General features: G+C 38.8%; 1 protein-coding gene across 3 annotated transcripts in view; it reads right to left on the minus strand.

Moving 5' to 3' along the window:
* The window catches only part of ppp1r16b (protein phosphatase 1, regulatory subunit 16B), an 83,762-nt gene that overhangs the window by 26,922 nt on the left and 32,126 nt on the right, over positions 1 to 24,714 (minus strand). For all 3 annotated transcript variants that reach the window (XM_031301760.2, XM_036002117.1, XM_031301761.2), the window contains exon 3: positions 324 to 394. In XM_031301760.2, coding sequence (XP_031157620.1) covers positions 324 to 394 — 71 coding nt within the window. The remainder of the gene's footprint in view (positions 1 to 323; positions 395 to 24,714) is intronic.

The following is a 24,714-nucleotide window of genomic DNA, read 5'->3' on the forward strand; positions in this document are numbered from 1 at the left end:
AGGGGGTTTGGGGGGTTGTCCCCCAAGAAAATGCAACGCATTCATCAATCACCTACTCATCAATCACCTACTCGTCAGTCACAATGATGCAGGTTGCACCCACGTAGATCGAAGTGCTGCCCCCAGATGGTGCGCTGGTCAAATTGCGGTTTAAAAAAAAGAAAAAAAGAAACGGATGACGAGTCGGACTCGGTCCCACATGAAATTTAAGACCACCTTATCGTAAAATCCAGATTTCAAGACATTTTCAGACCTTAAAAATCGAAAATTTTATTTAAGATGTTTCAATACTTTTTAAGGACCCGCGGGGACCCTGTTCTTACCTGATGCAGGGCGGTGAGGCCGTCTTCATTGCAGAGGTCTGGACTCACATTGTTCTTCAGCAGGTAGCGCACTGGTGGACGAGAGATGGAAAAACACATAAATGAAGGTAGAAGTTTAAATAACTAAATAGCATACAGGATTTCCTTTAGTTGGCTTAAATAACTGCATTTCCTTTTACAAATCTAACCCCATTTAGAGGCCTCACTTCAGTGCATGCTTCACTTGCACTAATGAAACACTATTTTGTAGTTGAGAATTGAAAAATATTCAGTTTACTGCCACAAGTTGCATGTTAAGAGTCACATGTGTTGCATGGTGATACGGCAATTATAATCAAAATTTCATAGAGAATACAATGTGCTGGCTGCTTAAAAAACAAAACAATGGATGCAGGATAAAAGCATGATGAGATTCCTCTTGATTGCTCACACAGCCTGCAGGTGCACCTTTACTTAACCTTTTGTTACCCAGTGACATCACCAATCAATCTGCAATCCATTAATATCAGCGCATCATTGTGATGCATCCATGCAGGACGTTTAATCTCTCAAATTAAATTATCAGCCCTGCCAGGATGTTACCCAACTGACCTTGGAAATATGGATGAATGATTGGTGAGGGCGAGGCGAGGGTTGGTGATGGAGGATGATGTAATGATGCTTGGGATTACACTGTTTGTCTGCCTCATAGTCCCAACAGATAAACCCTCTACCCAGACCCTAATTCACAAAATATCAGCTATTACAGTCTGCACACTGGACAGCTGCCTGACTGCCAACGCTGCTAAACCTGCTGGCCTGAGCAGGAAGCAGCGCTGGCACACACAGGGCTCCTCTACACGTCAATATTATCCCCTCTTTTTGGCAGTGCTGCCATGTGCCTTTATTTCACAGAAGACAAAGAAATGTAAAACAGCAAGTGCATTAATCAGGTTATGACGCTGAAAAAGAGATGAATGAGATTTGGGATGATAATTATCACATCTGTCCCTTACACTGCCAGACAAACAGTCACATACACATGAAGTAGATACATCTATGTGCACATAAAACACAAGGCCAGAGGGTTATACACACCGTAGAGGCTGGAGAAACATGCAATAAAATGCACAGTACACACATGAATGTGGGCGTAGGTATGGTTTATGAAAGGGAGGGTGTTGTCACCTTGGTCTTCTGAGTATTGAGAGAGTCCTTTTTTTTTTTTTTACTATTTTCTGACATTATAATATAGAACAAATTATTAACCGATCAATCAAGAACGTTATCAACAGATTAACAAACAATAAAAACAGTCAGTCAACAATCAGTGCCCTACTGTGAACGTTAGCAGAGCAGCAGTGTCCCGTGCTTGTATCTACACAGGCCACCTGTGTTTTGACACCCACGAAACATAAGACAATATGCGTGAGGTTGAGGTTACAGGCCTAAAGCGTGAGAGAAACGCCAGTGGTTATGCAGCCTGTAGGTAGATGGATAGGTTGCAATAGAGGCACATCTGTAATGTCAGACACACTGGAGACAGCCGACTGAGAAACATGGCTGATTTTGTGAGCTGGGAAGTAAGAGGACACTGTTTAGAGAGATTTTAGTGAGTAAATAAGACTTAGCCCTTGTATACATTGCGGAAGTGGGTGCTCGTCCATCCATCATCCATCCATCCATCCATCTTATGTGGCAGCAAATAAAGACAAAGGAGGGAAATCCTCTAAAACAGGCAGGTCATGAAAACAAGATGTACGTATATAAATGAAAATTGACCAGTTGACAGGTCAGTATTTATGCACAGTTGCTCTGTTGTAGGAGTTAGATGTTAGTGCTGTTCGACGATAATGATACAAAATGTGGCAGAGGGAGTGCTTTTTCTACAGTAAAGTAGATTGATGGAAATACAGCCATCACCGGCCTAACTCCATTATCCCACTTCCTGAATCCTGCAGCTATTAGACCTCGATTAGGCTTCTGATAAGCATTTCTGTCAACATCTAACAGTGATATTTGTCTTCACCTGGGGTCTCATTTATAAAACTGTGCGTAGACAGCGATTACAGCTTTGAGTCTTCTACTGTCTGAAAGCACCATATTGTCTGATTTATTACAGCTTAATCATTTCTAAAAAAAAAATATATATATATATATATATCAGAACGTTACACATAAGCAATTAAATAACTAAAAAAGCACCAAGAAATACAAGCTAAGAAGCAAAACGTGCAGTATTTGTCTGTTCTAATGGAGAAAAATGAAAGCCAAAGAAAGACTAACACAATGTTATTTAATATAGTCAATGCCAGAAACCGGATTTCTGTAACATAACAAAAATGTAAAGTTGAAATGCTGATATTGACTGCAGTGACAAAGAAAGGTCAGTTCCATAAGCAGCATGTAAGAGATGGTGATAGACGGAAAAACATTTTGAAACTTGATAAATCCAGATGCAAATGCATTCAGAATGCAAGACCTCATCGCTTCCTGACACCATTACTTATTTGCACTTTCCTTTACTTTCCTGATTCTTAATTTATCGTAGCAAATGAATAACCACACCAATGAGTCACAGTCTAGGTGCACCAGAGTTGTAATGAGAGGATTTCAGGAGGTCATGAAAGGATTCTTTAATGATTTTTTCAGAGTAGACATTAATCTTGTTCTTGCCAACATACGCAGAGATGTCAGAGTTCAGATACAGTGGGGCAACACATTAGCCGGTGGGGAGCGTTTTGTAGAAGGATACTATAATAAGATACTTGCTACTGTATAAGAGGAGCTTAAACAAAGTATTCTGGTTCAACACCTGATTAATTAAACCAAATATTTTAGAACCACTTCTATAACTAATGTTTTCAGTCTATATATACACTGTAGATACTGAAAATTTGAAGCTTAGTTTTTACATTGTAGATGAAATACAACCAGATGAAAATAAATGTGGCCACATGAAGTGTGAGTAAGTGATTTATAACAGACATGCCAACAGCCCCCTGCCTGTTAAATAGCACTACAGCTGCAGACACAGACACTGGATCAAGGTCCTGTACTACAGTGGTTCTCAAACTTTTTCACATCAAGGACCCCTAAACTGACACAAATGAGACCACGGACCCCCATCTGATAAGACTTTGTCCCAGGGTCCCCTACCTGATAGACTTTTTGCTTTTAGATGTTTTATTACAGAAAGTGAATGAAACCCATGAGCAAAATAGTCATACAATCTGTCATTGTGTTACTTATGGATTAAGTGAAAATGAAATTATAGTGAAAATAAAGTATTCCCCTTTTTGTTGGGAACCCCCCTGGAACCCCTTCAAGGACCCCTGGGGGTCCCCTGACCCCACTTTGAGAACTACTGCTATACTATATGTCTAAACATGCTAATGATATTCTCATATCTGTAACCCCAAAAACACATACATGCATGTGCAAAAGACCACATTTCATAACAAAGTGGGAACACGCTGCATGATACATCCAACCATTGCTCTAAATCCTATCATTAAAGAAGTGTAGAGAGTGGTCATCCTCAAAGACATTGATTATACGGCCAAAACATCAGTTAATGTCAGTTTTGATTCAAAACGCCGTGAAGCTTTTGATTTTTTAACATGCCGCAACTAATTGAATGGGGCTGTAGTGATACAAGGCAGACAGATAAAGAGTTTGAAGAATGGCGTCTTTTTTAACCTCTCTAAATCTATAGATACAAGAGACAAAGAAACACTCAACAAGTGGTTGCATTATTACTACAGTAATACTGCACATTGTCGTCTAAAGTGCCAGAAAGGTTGTGGGGCTCTGGATGAAGTTAAACTTGAAGTCCCATCCATCTGACATCTCGCTTATACAAAACTAACCACAAAATAATCTCACATCCTAGCCTTGAAAACATTACTGGGAATAAGCAAAAATTCTATTTTTTCTTCCAAAAGCTATGATCCGATAACCAAGATCTAATTTCTGTTGCATTCAGCATGAACAAAACTCTATTACAGCATGACTTAAACAATCTAGCCTCATGATAAACAATAAAGTGGTGTGAAAGTAAAAAAAATAATCAGGATGAGTGACAACAGCAGCACTAGATAAACACTAGCCTGTCACTATTCACTTCCCCCGCTGGAACACCCAGCTATTAATCTCCATTACATACTGACTGGTGGTACATACTGTACACAAAGCAAAAAACATTCACGTGGGAGCCCCTTGTGTGTTTGCGTTTGTGTGCACAGATTCAACATATATAGCCACTGTATGTAAACTCTTTCTAAATTATAAATCACATATGAGTCTGGAAAAGTAATCAGAAGGTGACAGTTGTGTCTTATAGTCTGTCGGAGGCAGAAGTCAGATAGCTCTGCCTGCTCTTCAGGCTGGAAATTATACATTTAAAAAAAATGATGTGCTGGAAATCAGAGTGAGACGGATGAACATGCAGGCAGCACAGACACACTCGCCACCACCAAAACAGCCTGATATTTGATTTGTTTTTTAGACAGGCATGCAACAAAAATATATGCATTGGCGCTGAATTGCTTTCTCTGTGAGAGAGGGTGGGCGCTGATGCATTTGTTGAGATGAAATAGATTTGAGTTGTGATGTGTGATGCATCTGAAGGTGAGAATGATGTGAAAGAAAGAGCGTGCACGCGAGAGTGATGTTTAAATAGCTAAAGGAGAAAGACAGAGAGATGACTCGTTTCACATTCATGAATGTTTCTGTTGCTCTGTTTTGTTTCTTTGAATGCATGTTTTATGTTGTGTTTTGTCGTTTGATTTTTTTTCATGTCTGGGTTAAATATTTGTTTTTTGTTTTCAATCTTTGGTCCGTCTGAATCAATTTGTATGAACAACATTCAATAAAGTGCTTATGAAAATCAAATGATCTACGTTTTACACAACATACTGCAGTTGCTAGGTGGTGTGTGAATGTGCTTACAGGTATAAGGTGTGTATTTGACAGTGTGAGAGTGTCTGTGCATGATGGTGTCCTCCTTTATCATGTCATACAGCGGTGCACACAGTGACGCATTCAAATGCATCAACGCTGAGGCAATTTCAGAACAAATTTCTCTCTGCTGAAAAACGGCAAATATTTATTTTTTGCTCATTGCTTAAAATGGAAAAAGAGCGTTCAGACATGACAAACAGCAACAAACCAGATTTTCTTAGAAGCTCTAACCAAGGACATGATACAGTATCTCTCGGTTAATGCAGTCAGTTTCATGTTAGGGAAAATGTAAAATGCATTTTCAGGTTGTATTTTGTTGTTGTATTTCAAATTTCAAATAACAGAATTACATTACATTTCATTTAGCTGACGTTTTTAACAGAATGTTTGATCTGAATCACTTTGTATGTACAGTGATGCTCAAACTGGAATTCTGTCTCTTTTTGTTTGGATTTATCATGTTATACAGTTATGTTTTGTAATACATGTATATCTCCTCTAACACATCACTATCTGTCATAAAAAAGATAATGATTTGACACACACACACACACACACACACACACACAGTAATGAGACAGTTCAATCTCAATCCCTGCCTGCTAATAGATCGATGGCTAAAACATTCTGTCTTTAAAAATAAGAGCACTAATTAACACCAAAACAACAAACAACAAACAAAGTGATTTTAAAAGCGGTAACTAATTAATATACTGTAATTACCCGATAACCTTTTGGACACATTAACTTACACAGGGGAGAGACAAAATAATGACAAAACCTCACAAATGGGACATTTACTCTGTTATTACAATTATTATAGACACTGTTAAAATGTCAATTAGCTGATTGATTCATCAGCTATAAAAGAGGTCTGGCATTAGCACTTTCATATGCGGGTTTAAAAAACAGCTAAATGAGCTCCATAGTAATAAACCAGGTTGCATGCTGACGAGCATTTGCTAGTTCGCACTGAACACAAAGTACAGCTGAAGCTGATGAGTATGTCAGTAGTTTTGCAAATATTTCGTCATAAAATATTGGCCAATTGACCTGATGATGGCACTAGATAAAAACTCTGGGGATCATTAAAAACAATACAATTCAATGTGAGGAAAACATGAATGTCTGAACCAAATTTCCATTAGTTGTTTGGACTGTACAAAATAATGAATGTAAAAATGGTAGGTGTCAGGCTTCAGACTACACATTTTTCAGTCAGCATAAACTTGCCTTGTTTTCTCAATCAAAATGTAATGACAATGAAGAATTGTTTATTAATATTTTTTTTATATGTGTATTAGAGTTGTATATGTCAAAAAAACGATAATAATAAATAAACCAAAATAAACTAAAGATATTTTAGTCTGGACAGAAAGACCGACACTGTCATCCCTAGAGGCACGACACTAGCATGGCTAGAGAAAAAAAAAAAGAAAACCAGCAAATCCCAACATTTGATAAGCTGGAACAAATCATTTTTAGTTGATAAATGAATAAAACAATGAATCAAACCTCAAGTTTGTCGATTATTTTCTGTTGACTGACTAATCGATTGAGAAGTTGTGTAAATTGGTCAAAAACACCCACCTCTGCAGCTGCAGTGGTGATTTAGTTACTTCAAACTTAAAGACTTTTTACATGAACAGATCGGGTTATTTTTCATCCAGCAGGTCTCATTAGCAGCATGTAGACTCACACTTAATGACTAATGGCACTTGAAAATGCGCAACTTCTTTACTTTTATCTCACCCGTGGTATATGAGTTTTATGATAAAAGGAAAAGGGATCATAGAGAATATATCGTACAAACCCTGACAGGGAATTGCCAGGGATAAAATGTTGTCATGCATCACACAGACAGATCCATTGGTACTAAGAGATGCAGAGAAAGAGGGGAGAGAAAGTAAAATAGAGTTGGAGCTGGCGACACAAACCGTGAATGTGATTCTTATCTGTCTGTACCACCACCCTATGGGGCTGAGCAAACACACAAACACAAAAATCTTTAAAAAGCAATCCATTACATCGAAGGGTCACCATGGTGATTATCTACCACCACAAAAAGTCAGTAATACAACGCTGCAGAAATCTCATGCATGTCTTCCTGGGCAGATCCCATAAATTCCCATTGAGGAAGGGGACGGAGCTGGACGAGATGCTTCCCAAAAGATAAAAGATACATAAATAAACAACAGCGCAGGAAAAGAAACCCACCCTTCCTTCCTGTTATCTTACTGTGCCTCGACAATACTGTACGTGAGTGTGTTTGATAGTGTGTCAGAGATCGAAACAAATCCCGAGTGAATGAACTTTGACTATACTGTTATATTATTTAGGCCATACATTTCCTGAACTCTGATTACTGATAAGTGGTTATTCACAAATGTATTGTATTATGTAATGTGTGCTCCGAAGTAAAGCCTGGTTCATGAATATCATGAATACTGATATACTGTTAAGGATTCTAGTTTTCTATGGCTGCTCTTGTTAAAACTCTAAATCCTCTTTAGACTTTAGATTGAGGTTTCCCCAGATGATATCATACATCTTCTTGTCACAAAAAAAGATCTTAAGGGTCACAAGTTTATTATATTTGTGCTTTTACACATCTGTAAAATATACAGTTTCTGCATGTGACCCTGCATGTAACATGTGTTAGACAAGTCAGGTGTGATGGTATGTCTGCCCTCAGGTTAGAACACAGCAAAAATATAACAGAAGTTTGTTGTGGAAAAATCATCTGTAAGAACTCAGAAATGAAACACACAAAGCATTTGATGGAGCAACTATATAATCAAGTAATGCAGTGCCAAAAGATATTCCTGGAGAGAGATGACTTACCCCGTTACAGAAGTCAGAGAAATATTTGACCACACTCCCTCAAAATTACAGAAGTCAGTCACTAGTTATGCTTTCAAAGCTCACACACCTCTTTACAAGATTGGTTCTCCTCCCAAGACACCAACCTATAGGATTACAGCACATATTGCAATCACAGCATTATTTTAGTATTGTACAAGACACCTAATCTCAAACTATGGTAAATCAATATTATACTGTACTTACTACTCAACCTAATCTCAAGTGATTTGTTTGTTTGTCTGCTTCCACATCAGCACCATTAAATCAAAGTTCAAAACATGACCCGTACATGCAATCACCCAGGGGTTATGTCATTTAAATGTAGGAAAGTATAAATTATGAATCAAACATTATTTTTTCAAGTTGGAGTGCAATTTTGCAGGAGGCTCCGTTTCACACAAACCTTACTATTGTTTTCTTTTTCAACTCAGCCACTTGTTTCACAAGTATTTTTCATCACTCTGAATTTCCAGTTCAGAATTCTTTTAATGATTTCCTCAATATTACTGAACATAAAAACGCAGCACTCTCCCAGCCAATGCAACAACCCTACAGGTTTATGTTATGGCCACCAGTTTCAATTATTTCAACTTTCTTTTAGTTGAATATGGCAGATGGCTCTAAATTCTACAATACCCATGAACCTTGGTTGACGTTGCTATGGAGAAGAGACTAGTCAGAGGCACAAAACAGAGCTGTTGCAAATTCAAAACACTTTGTCGTCACAATTGCAGTATACATATTGTATTATCAGTTATGTTATTAGTGTAATCTTTACCTCCCACTTGCCAGTAACAGAATTTTAGGCTCTGTGATTAGATGTTTCTTAGCAAAATCTTAGAAGTCAAGTTAACCTCTCACTTTACGTTTTTATGTAGGCTACACAATTATTAAACATTCATTACAAAGGGCCACTTTTTTTTTTATCAATATACTGTTACACAGTTATTGCCTTGTAATCAGGATTCTTTAATTGAACAGAAAGTTTACATAAAGCTTCCAACAAATGATCACCACTGCACCTAAAGTGTATCTGACCAAACCGATATGAGAGCTGCACACTACATCTGTGGTTATGGATCAGCATCACACAACGTAACTTGTTTAACAAACAATATCTGTTAACGTGGCTGTAATGTTGCCTTTTATGTTTATTGACAGTGAAGAGTCATTATTCAGATTATCTCAACACAGCTGCACAGAAAGTCGAGTTTAAACAGTAAACGAATAGACCGTATAGAAAGAGTTCTCATTAATCATATCAGCTCATATTGGGAAGTTGAGTCGTTTATACAAACCTTCAATCTTTGCAGCTACTCAGATAAGAATCTTTCAGAGTTCATTTGAAGGATTTTTAGGTTTTTATGAGCCTACTGGCAAATAATTGATGAGGGAGCCTCACATCACAGCATTTCGCATGCACGGATGTTGAGAATTTTAACACGGTGCATAACACATGCATGTCTCTTGTCATGGAAAAGAACCCCTTTTGTTAGTGGGTGTACAGTTAATAGCATGGATGTTCTTATTGTCAGGGTTTAGCGCAGGATGCTGACTCATACAGATCCCCCTGTAGGCTCATATCTCACAGCCAGTGATCACTGAAAAGAGAGAACGACCGGTGGAGGATTAAGTAAAGATTGTGATATAAGGGCGGCTGTGACACAGTTAGTCCAAGTGGAGAATTGATTTTCTCTCCAAAGTATCTCTCTTTGCTGTATTGAAGAGGCAAATATTTGTTGTACAGCAATAACATCTGCCACAGAATCCCTCACATCTCATCTCATGTCAATTGAGGTTTATAATCACACTGAAACAGTGATATGCTGGCGAGAGGTCAGATTATAATGCACTGGAGGCAACATTGATATGTCTTTTGTGCACTATAAAACATTTCAAGATGAATAAAATGAAATACAGAGACAAAGGTGATACACTCCAGGCTGCTCCGTGACTTTGTTCAATTAAATGTTGAACTGAAATTTGAATTCTCCTCACTTTAATGAAATGTATTTTTCAAAAGAGGATAAAGGCATTTTGGAGGAAGTTTTGGATAAAGCATTTCTTATGGCATCATTGAGTTAACTAAGAGCAAGTGGAAGAAAGCCCTGTCAATATTTGTGGTGTGCTTCGAACCAGCATTAACTATCAACCGCTAGCAATTTAAGCCTTCTGTCCCAACAACATTCAACATTTGGACCCTTCATGTTCTTAAAAGATACTATAATATATAGTAGTTTACTAAAAAAACAATGTATAGGCCAATACTAAAGTAATTCCTCTCAATCATCACTTATGACCCACTAGAAGTGTGTGGTGGTGTCTGTACCTGCAGAGACCCAGCCCTCTCCATGGATTTTCTCTATTTTCTTCCTTTTTCGCGGTGTTCGGGTCGTTTATAAGTGTCAGCAAAGAGCCTTCTGGCCCCACGTGGGTGTGCAGGGTGTTCAGCTCGTTCTAATTCCCAATACCGCCGCTTTGTCAAGCCACTCGGCGTCTGAGACCAACGCACCTTAACCTTCACTATAACTACTGTTTTTAATTGTTATCAAATCAAAATAAACCAACTAAAATATTCCTCAAGCTAGGAGAAAGAGGATTTTCTGGAGGTTTTTAACCCAAATACAATACATGCAGAGAAGTATTCTTAGATAGATAGCTAACCATGTTTGTTAAGAAACTTAATTCGATGACTTTTGTGAACACTCACTCAGCAGGATGTTTATTCAAAGATTTTTTGTCATGAGACTCCAAGTCAGAAGAAACATGATTATATGCAAGTTCTGAAGTAGGTCTGACATTTTTAAATTGGCTTAAAAATTAATAACACTTAAGAACAGTACTTACATTTAAGTTAATGATATTTTACTGAATTTCAGTTTGATGATTTACAGCGTGATTTACAGCGTGATTTACAGCGTGATTAAACCGTTAAAATTGGGCTCTTTTTTATCATTTTGATACATGAAATGATCTAGAGGCCACTCTGTTCTTTAAATGTCTCATTCTGCTCGCAATACTGAGGTAATTGATCAAAATATTGCTAGTATTCATTTCTGTAATCTTAAGGTTTTGCTACGACCCCATTTAAATTATTCACTGCCAATGGTAAAAAGCTGACGTATCACACATCACGCGTCTCAGTTCCCACAAAATAGATACTTTACTCTTCAAACAGTCAAATGGCCCTAAACATATCAACCAGTGCAGCAGTTTGCAGAAAATAACATAATTACATTCCAAACGCTCTTCAGGCAAGGTAGCCTTCTCTGCCTTTCTGTTGGCTGTGCAGAAAGTAGGCCACTTGGCACGTCCATAAGTAGCAGCTAAATGACATTGGTTTTAGTAGGACGTTAGGAGAGAAGATCACTGATATAATTAGCATTCCACTGTGTGTTATAATTATCCTCCACATGATGAGCTATTAAGGGAATTTAATTGTATGTAAAACTGCTTTAACAGATGTAGTTAGATGGCACAGCATAAGGCAATTGGAAAACACAACAAACTGTGGATTGGGATGCAGCAGAGGAAAAATACTCCAATGATCTCAGGTGTAAATTTGAAAAGTTGATTGGAACTCGCTCTCAATGCAAGACAGAGTTAAAGCACTCTTATTAATGTAATTAACAGACACATCTGACATTGTGGACACATTAAAAGGAACACGACGACTTGGGACTTTAGCTTATTCACTGTAACCCCCAGAGTTAGATAAGTCCATACATACCCTTCTCATCTCCGTGCGTGTTGTAACTCTGTCCAGCGGCACAACCGGTAGCTTAGCCTAGCACAGATCCTGGAGGTAACAGGTTCCAACTAGCCTACTGCTCCGAATAAGTGACAAAATAACGCCAACATTTTCCTATTTACATGTTGTGATTTGTATAGTCACAGCGTGTACAAATAACAAGGTCATACGAGACACAACCGTCTTCTAACCGTATACAAACTCCGGAACCGGTTACCTCCAGGATCTGTGCTCGGCTAAGCTACGGCGTGTTCCTTTAACAAATCCCAGATGTTGTTTCGTGGTTCACAAACCTTAGCTGGCACTATCAAGAAATATGAAGAAATAAAGCTCATATAAAAGACAAATACCTGATCAGACTAACACCAAGTCCATAAACTTGTCAAAAATAATGAGCCTTTTCACACTTTTCTTTCCAGGAGACTACCAACACTGTATGGGTTTTGTTTAAGCTCTAAGGCAGAGCTGTTAATCTATTTTCAAACTAATTAGGGTCAAAGATCACAATGAACGCATTCATAAATAGCAGTTTTTTTTAAATGTATTCCCCATATTCTTGATAGTAATAAAGAGATACATTGTGATTGCATGTATGTATAAAAGGCTAAAAGTCTACAGCCATAAGACTTTTTCTTTGAGCTAAATGTAGGGTGACCAGACGTCCCCGGTTTCCGGGGACAGTCCCCGGTTTCGGTGACCTGTCCGCGGCTGGAGCTCTCCCCGGAAATGTCCCTGGTTTTCACTGTGACTGACAGACCCGAAATTGGAATGAAAGAAAGAAATCATTGACCAACCGTATAGTCGCGCACCTACACGCGCAGGCTCAAGACAGCCAGAGCAAGCGCTGCTCAGGGCTCAACTACTTCGGTAAAGTTAGAAAGATATTCTCAGATTAGAACTTCCGGGATCAATTACTCTGCAGCAAAATGTTATTAAATCACAAACGACGCATCTTTCCTACCGTAGTAAGGTAAACAACGAGCTACAAACTCATTTTCATCAAAACGAGCCGTCCTCCAACCTGGAGAAATAACATTGGTCTCTACGAGCAGCCGGCGGCGAGACAGTAGTAAGACGAGTGCTATTAATTTAATGATTAAATAAGGTAGTGTCTCCAAACTTACCTCAATTATAACTTGTCTCCTTAGTTGTACTACAGCACTTACTTTTCAAAAATAGGCAGAGTCATGTCTCCAAAACTACTCCACACATAGAAGCCCCCCTGCTGGTTGTACTACAGCACTAACCTTTCAAAAAATAAGCATCTTCATAATTTTGGGCAATATTTTTTTGCCAAAAACATTTAATATTTAAATAATTAAATAGAGTTGTGTCTCTAAACTTCCCTCACATATAATTAGTCTTCTGCTGGTTATACTACATCACTTACTTTTCAAAAATAGGCATATGCATAATTTGGGGGAGTATTTTTTGCCATCATTTTTTTAATAATTACAAAGAGGCATGTCTCCAAAACTACTCCACACATAGAACACCTCCTGCTTGTTGTCTGAATTTCTTTTCAAAGTGCACCAGATTGAGGCATTTAAACGTTAAAATAGACAAAATTTTCTTACAGGGGAGCATGCCCATGGACCCCCATAGGGGGGCTTGTGCCCCAGTGCAGCTCTAGGTCTAGTGACCCCCCTGGGGCAGTGTCCTCGTTTTAAGTTTACAAAGATAAAAACATTACCTGTTTTGGAGGTAATTACGCTTCTGAGCTGAAAATGTCCCCGGATTTTGTCTCAGAAATCTGGTCACCTTAGCTAAATGCTAACGTCAGCAAGCTAACATGCTCACACTGACAATTCTAACATAATAATGTTTGGCAAACCAACATTGCCATCACTAAAGATATGCCGCTAGTGTGGCTTAAAAAAATATACAAAACAAAATAAAGACGACAATGTTTACTGAGCATTTATTGTAGCGGACCTAATATGAGAAGCTGAGACCAGGAACCAATTCAGGCTTCATAATCAGTCATATCAGTGCAGAGTCACATCATATCAGGTAGATAAACAGATGGAGGGAGGCAACACCTATTTGAAAAAAAACCTCCATTTTACCAAAAATTTCAATTAAAACTCATCCCTTCTCTCTATCTCTATCTCTTCTTCTCGAGCAATCTTCCAAACCTGAAAACAAGCTGCCCTAAAATACAACATTAGCTCTTATAATTGAGTTCCAACTGCTTCTTGCAGGTTTCATACACAGGATTTTTTGACATAATTAACTTAATAATTAACTTGCCCAATGTGTAAACTAAAATACAATTCAAAAGTAATTTTCAAGTCTGTACAAGCGTATGATTTACAGGAGTAAAAAAAAAAGAAAGAGTTCTACATAAATTTCGGAGATGAGCATCAGTATTGCTGGTCTCAGTAATACTCTGAATTATGCAGCAGTGCTCTATCCAATTACCTCCAGTATGCTTACTAAAAGGAATTATGATAGCAGACCTTTACTGATTATAATGAAAGAGAAGGAGCAATAAAAAGTGAGACAAACTGCCAGTGAGTAACTGTAAGATAAAGGGAGGTCATTTTTAACGTCAAATTAAACATAGAGGTGGCCGGGTTGGCTCAGTGGGTAGAGCAGGCACACATATACTGAGAGGCTTATGCCTCGACGCAGAGGTCCAGGGTTCGAGTGCGACCTGTGACGATTTCCTACATGTCTTCCCCCTCTCTCTTCCCTTTCTCACCTAGCTGTCCTATCAATTAAAGGCGGAAAAGCCCAAAAAATTAAAAAAAATTAAACATAGAGCTCATTGAGTCACATGTCACGAGTACTACTGCATATGCGGAAAAAAGTCGGATAAAGACATTTGTGTCTCCAGAGGCAGCTGTGTGAAATCTGATAAATTGACTCGTGTCACTTGAGGCACTGTCAGTTGAACAAAAAAAAAGTCTGGGGGTGTGGAGTTAGAAAGAAGTGATCGTACCAGGCCTCTGTTGCCTGCTCGTTATCTCTGCTCAAAGCTACATTAGCCGTTACTACTGTAGCATAACAGACCTAAATCTCCGCCTTTATTGTCGACGCTTGATGGTGTTTTAAGCCTCCAACGTCTCCTTCCAGGCAGCTAACCCTAACCCTAACCATAACCATTGCCTAATCCTAGTGCCTTCCAGGCAGCGCTGCCTGGAAGGAGACGCTGGGGGCTTAAAACACCAATAAACACTGTCGACGTTGAATGTTGAATTGCATTGTGGCGGCAGGTTTTGACAAGAAAAAAGAATGCATGGAATAAAAAAGTTCATATGGCATTTTGAAAAGTGTTGGGGTTAGGGGTTTCAGAGGCTTAAAAATGTAGAGGTGTATTTTTGGCCTGTTGTGTGCCTTGATTGACAGCTCCTCAGGCTATAACCAGCTACAGCGGTTGCCATTTGTTCATCCCAGCTCAGCTTGACTCCACTGCCCCCATTTCGATTTTACAGCTCCAGTAATAACTGATATAAATGGCAGAGAGTAGGATTGATGTTATTATGGGTATTTTATCAAATCTGAATCTAGTACATAATCTGCTTTCTGACCCTGAGTTCTTTTAAACCCTTATTAAATCTTTAATACAGTAGTTTTAGTTTTCAAGATGTATATGTAAAAAAAAGTAATACATATTTTCATTCATCACTATCATTATTTGTCAAATATAATATAAACACTTAACTAACGGTTCAATTCAAAGATCTGAAACCTGTAATTTTGGCACTTTTGCATCAGGGCCTTAAATTCGTCCGCCCAGGCCACAGGTCTCTCACTGGGCCTCTAGGGTTTAACATTATCAATCTAAGTGTTGTTAATGAAACACGCTGCTCCGGTTTGGTTTGCTGAGACCTAATCCCCGTTGGATAATCCAGAATCCTATTGCAGGATTTACCGTATTTTGGAGGGCTTTTCATTCACTATGAGGGGGTGAGGTAGGTGGGCAGGTGGAGAGACATTGGAAGATGTTGAGGTGGGGGAGCAGCAGGGTGCTGAACACTACAGGCAACCAGGGGATTGGCAGTAGTGGATCAAGCCCGACTGCCACTTAAACGCCGTCGGCAGACCAGCATACAGGCACGTGGCCTTCAAACAGTCACTAATAAGGTCGTAGTGTGAACTTCATAGGATAAAAGATGGAGACTGGTGAAAAATGATTCATTCGTACGGTCGGAGTTATCTGCAGCTCAGTTCTTCTTGTATGAAGTCCATTTAAGTCGCAGATAAAATAAACCTTAAATTTATGTATATGTTTCTTTGTTTGCTTGCTTGTTTTTCGGAGAAATAAATCATAATAAAGTCAGAAACATTGCACGCACAATGGACTTCTTTTGCCTGCATCCACCACAAACTAGGGCGGGGTGCCGGACTCAAGTCCACTTTTTGGGTTTTTTATTGGTCTCGTGACTTTGTTTGCTTCGGAACGGTCTTCGGCTCGGCTACTGAGAACTGGTCAAGTTGTTCTTGGCTGCTGACTCAGGATCAGTTGTACAGAACGTTGCCTATATTCTATCCATTGATTAGTTTGATGTTAGAAGATCCATCTTAACTCCTTAGTCCTTAATCACTATATTACTGCTAAATGACGCTATATTAGCATTGGAAAGACACTATTGCCTATTAAAGTCTTGAACAGGACTTGATTTGTTCTGGACTCGTTGTTGACTTGGTCTCTCTCAACTGCCTTAGGACTTGGTTTTGACTTGGACTTGACTTGAACTCGATTAAAGGACAATTCCGGTGCAAAACGAACCTAGGGGTTAATAACAGATGTGTACCCACTCGATCGCTCTCTGGGACATGTTTCCATGCTAATCGAATGTGTTTGTAGCTTGAAACAAGCTAGCGCGGACCGCTGATCAGCTTACAACGCTAGTATTCGGGGCACAGGGAAAGTAAAAACAAATCGCTATTTATACCACTAAAAAGACTCAAAATATCACCACACTTCAACGGTAGCGTAATGAGGGCCCCTAAATGTTAACCGAAGCATTGAGAACTTTGTAAGTGTACAGACAGTTTATTAAAAATATAGATTATAAAGACAGTCGCGTTCTCGTATACAGGAGGCCGCCGTCTTGGGAACTACTGTCTTTCTGTCATGTGTGGTGTTATCTTACACATGTACACAATGATTATCTGAAATCTTAATACTGAGCGCTCTTTCCAATTTTCTTTTTGTATAGTTAATGGAGAGTTTATCATGTAAATTAAATCTTTGATATAATGCCGAAATTATCCTCATAGAACTTTCCTAACATCCGTTTGGATCATGGCATTTACTTCCACCCATGACAGTTTTACTTGAAGGCGAGTTAACCCAGCAGACATCCGACGATCTCCCACATACTATGCCGTGCAGCAGCAATGATGATGCACAATTTGGGCGTTTTCGGCTGAGTAGCTCGTGGCCATGGCTGCCTGGACCTCTCCATGTCTGCCTCAGTTACCATGGAAATAGGAGTTAACTTGAGAGTTGGGGCACTCCCAGTAGATTTGACTGATGTGGAAGAGAGGAGAAGAGGGAGGAGATATCACAGAGCTCGTTGGCAGACTACCGCTTAGTGTAGCACAGTTCACTAAAGACCACAGTGAATAATATTAATAACAATAATAGTATGTCTTTGAGCAGTTTGAAAAGAATGAAATGAGGGCTGTACTGAAACTAGAGAACAGAGATTGTAAAGTACTGAAGTTCAATAAATGACCCTTTGTTGTTGCCTGACAGTTACACGGCCAAGAAACATGTTCAATTATGAAGCTAAATAAGCCAAAATCCTGATGTCCTGAAGTCCACGGTCCAGTGCATCCTGCTCTTTCAACAACCCCTGACACAATATCACAAACATTTACACTCCACACAACATTGTACATACTTAGTTCAACCAATCACACTGCTTCCACTTTTGCATTTTTACTTTATTATTATTTGTAATCCCTATTGAATGAATGAATCAACCAGGATGAGTCAGCCCCCTCTGCACAGGCTGAGGCAGTGCCAGCGTGTGTCAGGCAGGAGAGTAAAGCCCGTAGACAGACAGAGCAAGAGAAGGAGGGGAAAGACACTGGCAGAGAGGAAAGAAAAATAGTTTTGTTGACCTGAAGGGCTGCCTCAAATCTGCCCTAATGACAGGAAAGAAAAGACAGAAGAATATCAATAGTAACAGCAGCAATGATAAGGTCGACAGCCAGAGAAAAACAGATTCTAAAATCCACTGATGCCAGGAGAATAAGACTAGTCCTCCTAATTACAGAAGCATTCAACAGACATTACCCCACAAGGATACATTTTATCTGTGGCTCTCAGCCCTGTCATTGCCGCGGCCCTGCTCAGGGCATGAAGTGCCAAATCCCACTTAAGTAATCAACTGCTTGAATATGTCATATCAAATCAATGCTGATGGCATAAGAGGAAAAAGCAAAAATGCAAAGAGCCTGTGGTGAAGGAGCGTTCATCTGGCCTTAAGAGAAGCAGCTTCATTTTGTCACCAGAAAGGATGCAGGGGTAGTAAAAATTGTTGCACTCATCCTCAGTCTCATGATTGAATGAATAAAACATCCAGAAAAGCCATATGGTACTATATGATGTCAGTACATTAAGTGCAGAATTTTTGCTTGGTAGATTTTAATTGAGATTTGAGTCGCAGATCTCAGTGCACATCTGAGCTCACAGCACAGAAAACAGTTTGAAAGCCTCAGTGTTATAGTGTATATCTTTATTATTAAAATCCTTTGGTCAGTGGTCATATGCAAGTATCACATCGGTGGTATAATCTAGAGCAACAACTAACTATTTTTTATTATTGATAAATCTGGATTATATTTTTGCAATTTAGTCTATAACATATCAGAAAACAGTAAGCCAATATGACATGTATGCTAGCTTTGTTCAACCAACAGCACAAAGATATTCAGTTACTATCATAAAAGACTAAGAAAACCAAAACACATTCATTCAGGAAGCTGGATGCAATAAATCATAGGCATTTTTGCTTAATTATATCAATCAACTAATTGATTAATCGACTAATTGTTGCAGCTCCAGTTTAATCTTACATGCACAAGATGACAGAAATCATAAAAACATAGTTTAACATCAAAAAAGTGCATCATCTCAAACTGTGATATCTGTAAAATGAGAGATGATAGACTACGAAAGCTCAACACACTGCAACTTAAGAAAATGTAAATAGACAGAACAAACACACATCAAGAAAAAAAAGTAACTGCAAGTCGCATGGAACAAAACAGAATTTTTAGTTTAGTAACTTAGTTAAGTTTGCACGGGACACTAAAAAGTGATAAATGTGCCCGCCATGTTTGGTGCTCCTAAAAATTCTGTTATTTTGTTCTGTTTGACCTGCAACATTTCTGTAGTTGGTTGTGTTGTCTGTACATTTCTGTGGTTGCGTTTTCTCACCTTACAGCATTTCTTTCTAAATGCTGTGCATGTGTTGTCTTAAGCTGCAGTTCATTGAAAGAGCTATAATTCTTCATTTCTAGAGATCCTCACACACACACACACACACACACCTTTGTCCTAACACACTGCTCAACCTGGTTGTGACGCATGATGCACGAGAGAGACTGACCAGCTTGCACTACAGTTGTCAAAGGTCGGAAGTCACATCAGCTTAGCTGAGCATGTGAGTAAACAACCTCCTGATACGGATGGCTAGTTAGGGCTGAGCGAAAACATCTATTGGTAAGGATGCTTTAGAAATCGGTGGCTTTTTTAAAAGGCCTTGGGCATAACCAAGGTTTATATTGATCATATTTGTGTTTAGATACACAGTTTTAAAATAGGTCAAGGTTTGGTCACATACTAATCAAACAATTCTCAGAAGATATCTAAGGCCTCATAATCAATATGAATTAAATAGAAGAAAAGGACAAGTAGACATAGTTCACATTAGGTTCTGGATGATAGAAACGAGCCGCTGAATCACTTGTCTTTATAATCAGAACAAATGTTTTAGAGTATTTGAAGGCATTTGAAAGAAATGGTGCATAACAAGCTTCAGGCGGTTTTCATTAGCTGGTAAATCTGGTTCAAAAGTCCATCCTTTTATGTCTGCTGGTGAAAACTGAAGTTTACCAATTCCCTTTTGTCTTGGTCGTTGTAATCTAACACAGAGAGCAGCAATACTGATCTTGTTGCAGAGCAAACTACATCATCACATTTACAACCAATGTGTTTATGAATAAATTGTTTACAAGAGCACAAAGTTCCTCATAGAGCTATAGCCTTTTAATTTCGCTGTCAATCTGCACCATATTAAAGCATGTAACTTTAAAATGTAGGATACACAATTTTCCTCTGGGGAGCTTGCCCCCCAAGAGGGCGAAAATTCCTGTAGGCTATTTTTTCATATTGCAGAACGAAATATATATTGTGATGTTAGTTTTTTCCAATATCGTGCAGCCCTACCTCCTATATATAAAAAGCTGGAGTCAGAATGAACTGAGGAGTGTGACAGAAAGAGAGAGCAGACATCACTACCAAAGGTCAGCATTTTCTTGACAATCAGTTGCATGTGATGTGATGTACTTCTGTTTATGTTGCACTCATCTTCGTTTCTTCTTAATGCCACTCGGTTGCTGCTATATGCCTGGGAGCAGCTTAGCCTATCTAGGGCCTTTATGGAAAAGACCTCACCACTCTAATAAGACAGCAGAAGAAGACAAAAGCTCCTCCGAGGCCTAATTTGCACACAAACTAGAAAGAGAAAAAAACAGATAAATCTACTTGCGAATTCTGCTTCCGAGAGGCGATACTCTCTGCTGGAGTATTTTTCCTTCCTGAAGGTTAAGAGTCATTTCTCCTCTGCATTTACATGGTGATGATATGGCAGAAAAAAGGCGGTGAACCAAAAGTAAGCCACATGGCTAAAAATGGAATATGGATTTTAAGCGTGGCTTCTCAAACATCAAGTTATAAGTTATGATTTTAAGTGGGGGATAAGTGGTAATTAGTGAGCTGGGTGTTGCCATGAGAGTGGGTGAATAAATAGAGTCCATGGGTGGGAAACACACAGAGCTGTAAAACACAGACTGGCTGACTTTGTCATTGCCGCCAGTCACATTATCACATTTTTTGTAACACACTTCTAGTGAAATCTTCAAGATCTCAACCATAAATGACTTCTTAGTAAATAAGACTAGAGTCACAGATCTGTAGATCTCCAAAGCAGTCTGTTTCAGGTCCAGAAGTTAAACAAAAAGATTTGTTTTGCACTGATGCCCTTGCATTTTATACTTTTCACGATACATTTATAATCATTTAGGTTGAACTCGCAATATAAACAACTGTTATGCGTATAGGAAATAGCTGCTGCAGGGAAAAAAAAAACGACAAAAAATAATTGTGCCCAACCTAACACAACCTGCCCCTCTAGACTAGGATTGGTTGTTAAATATTTATGTATACTATAAAATTTGCTTATTGTAATTTTCTAAATTAAATGCCTGATGAAGAACGCCGCACCAAAACATCAATATCTAATAAAATGACTCAAAGTTTTATGAGTGTGCAGAAGTTTAGTTTAGCTATTTTTTACAAGAAATACACATATAACTACTATACAACTTAAATAAAAATGTAAGGAACCATGAAAACGTATAAGCACAAACTTTTACACAATGTAGTAATACTTTCACTTGGTAAATGAACTGTATTAAATAAAATACATGCAGTGTGAAGCCGTTTCATCATTCTTGTCAGATGATGGATCAAGAGCAGCCCGGGATTCAGTGCCTTGCTCAAGGACACTTTAAAAAAAAAAATAATAATAATACATTTGGGATTTCTAAACAACCTTTTCATCCATGCCACTTTTCACCTGCCTGCAATCAGCTAATCAGTGGGATGATTCGATTCAACAAATGTTTACATTGACTTGACCTGATAGTCTTAATTATTAATACTGAGCAGCTTTGCAAGTCAATCTGGATAATAATTGAACATGAATGTAAACATAAATGTCGATTTTGTAATTTTCTTTCTTTTTGTAATTTTCTGTGTCGTGCATGTTTTTTAGAATTTGTAGAATCCGACTTGAGTTGTTTGACAACTTCATCAGATAACACAGCGGTGTTAAAAAGAAATGTCAGGTCAGTTCATACTCTGTGTGTGTGTGTGTGTGTGTGTGTGTGTGTGTGTGTGTGTGTGTGTGTGTGTGTGTGTGTGTGTGTGTGTGTGTGTGTGTGTGTGTGTATTGATTGTCCTTTCTGACCCTGATGGCTGCTCCTCTGCAGGATAGCTACTCTCTGGAGAGGAAAAAACCTATCAGTCTCAATAGCCAGAGAGCTGCACAGAGACACTGAGGTGCTTCACAATAATTCACAGCTATCAAACCTCATCACAGTGAGGGGGCAGAGGGTTCAGGACGGTGGCAGCCGGAAGGCAAAGAAATGGGCTCAGACTCAGGATGCATCCATTTCCATCGAATCCTCTCCTGCCTACTGTTCCCTCCTTTCTTATCCCCTCAGATCAAAGCCTCTTCTGGCTAGCGAACCAGCACACATACAGACACATTTTCCTATGGAAACACACACTGAAAAGTTTATTTAAATTAATGACATCTTAAATATTCACACAAACACTTTCTCAGCTTTTCCTTTCTCCATCTCACAACCACAACACATCTGCAGCTCGAGTACACATTGTGTCCTCTGCTGCTTTACTATATCTGCATCTCCTCACGGCCTGGTGAGTCTGATCCCACAGCTTCCAGGGAGGGAGTTATAATGACAGGGACGTTGTACTTCAGAGAGGAAACAGAACACACACACTCACAGATGCACACACAAACACACATACCATTTGAACACAAGCATATAAATACAGTATGCACACCTGCATTCTTCACACATTCTAGTTTCAATAACACTATCTACTGTTAAGCTTACAAAGTACACAACAGTCAATGTTCCATCCATAAAACATGAACACACACACACACACACACACACACACACACACACACACACAGAGTGATGCTTTAACTGCAACCACACAGAAGATCAAGCAGTGAAAGAATCACAGGAAACATCTCACTCGATCCAACCAATCATGGATTAAGCAGACGTCAGTCCAGCCAATCCAGCCTCTCATCTTATTATGGCTTCGAGGCTGGTGGAGTCAGCCTCGGGTCAAAATCAATCCCAGTCCCTCTCTATGTTGTTGTTTTTACTTCTCACGCCCTCCCTTTCTCTTTCATGAAAAAGAGGTGATGGATGGATCCTTTTATTTCTCAACATGGCTGTAACTTTTCACTGCTGATATTGGTTTACTAGTCATTGTTCTTGCAGGTCAGGGGTCTAAATTTTACCTGTAATGTATGAAAAATAATATTAATGTCAAAGTTAGTGTTGATGCCCTGTTTTTCTAAGATGCTCAAACTCATTTCCATCATGTTCTACATTCAATTTTTCTTTTCTATTTTTACATAACCTTTTTTTTTTTTTTTTAAATGATTGCGAGAGAATAAATGACCCTGTCAGATAATATTTTTGTAAAGGAAGCCCACAGCCTGTTAGCAGTGTGCTTTGAGCAGCATAGCATGTAGAGTCATGAGGCTTATTTGGACATGTGGGGACCAGAGGGAATGAGAGAGGAGATTATAAGGCTCCTGAGCTAGCCAGCTGCCACTGGAGCTGTGTGGGCAACACTACAACCTGTCTCCCTGGCTTTTCATCTCTCTGCCTCTTTCATGGTCACCCTCATTAAACAGCAACGATAGCAAATGTTTCTATGCCCAGGCACCGTCAGCAGTCAGGAGAACTGGCAAAGCTTCTGCAGTTATCAGTGATGCTCAAACCAGAGCAAATAAATCTGCTCTCAATGTGTCCAATGCTGCACACTAAGAGACACTGGCTGGTATATTTATTCAGATGTGTGAAAATTACATAAAATATCAACACAGCTGAAAACTAATGTAACAATACATTTATTATTTACATTACTGTAATTACTGGGCTTCACAGATATGGGGGTTGAAACTACCTTACTGATAACTGATGCCATCTTTAAGCATCAGAGATGTATTGATAATTGTCATTATGTTATTATCATTATTTCATGAATTTAGCTACATAAAAACAAGACAGAGTCTAAACCATGCAGACAGCTTTGTGAGGCTGTACTTGCTCGCAACGACAATGCTAACATGTTCATTTGTAGCAGGAATACCGTAGCATGTTTACCATCTTAGTTTGAGCATGTTAGATGTGCTTATAAGCACTAACGACAAAGTACAGCCGATACTGATGGAAAAGGCATTAGTTTTGCAGGTCTGAGGTTATAAACTGAATTGAACTGGTGATGGCGCTAAAGGAAAACTCAGGATCACCAAAGTTGTCACAATTCATCCTGAGGGGAACACAAATGTGGGTATCAAGGTTCAAGACAATCCATCCAATAGTTTGGAGATATTCCAGGCAAAATAATGTCGTAAATGGCAGGCAAGTTTACTGAAAAATGTAAATAAATGCACATCTACGGCAGTCATGAACAGTCGAGTGTTATTTGTACATGTATTCAGCCTACTGTATCAATATACAAACCCCTGCCCTCACACTAAACTATAATTTCCAATATTGATTGGCCAAGGCTACAGACTAAACAAAGACTAGTCAAAATACTCCCTTAAATCATGAAAATCATTTTCATTTTAGAAGGCGCCAAATATCTACACTCAAGGGCAGGATGGCCTTCAAAAGTTGTACAAGGGATTTTTGTTTTGCTGAAAAAGCGTGTGCAACCCATCACTTCCTGTGTTTTGTCTGTCCTCTCAAGACTGAAAAAAACAGCAAACAAAAGCTACCCTTTGACATTTAATTTGA

The sequence above is a fragment of the Sander lucioperca genome, chromosome 6, assembly GCF_008315115.2.
Source record: "Sander lucioperca isolate FBNREF2018 chromosome 6, SLUC_FBN_1.2, whole genome shotgun sequence".
Lineage (NCBI taxonomy): Eukaryota > Metazoa > Chordata > Actinopteri > Perciformes > Percidae > Sander > Sander lucioperca.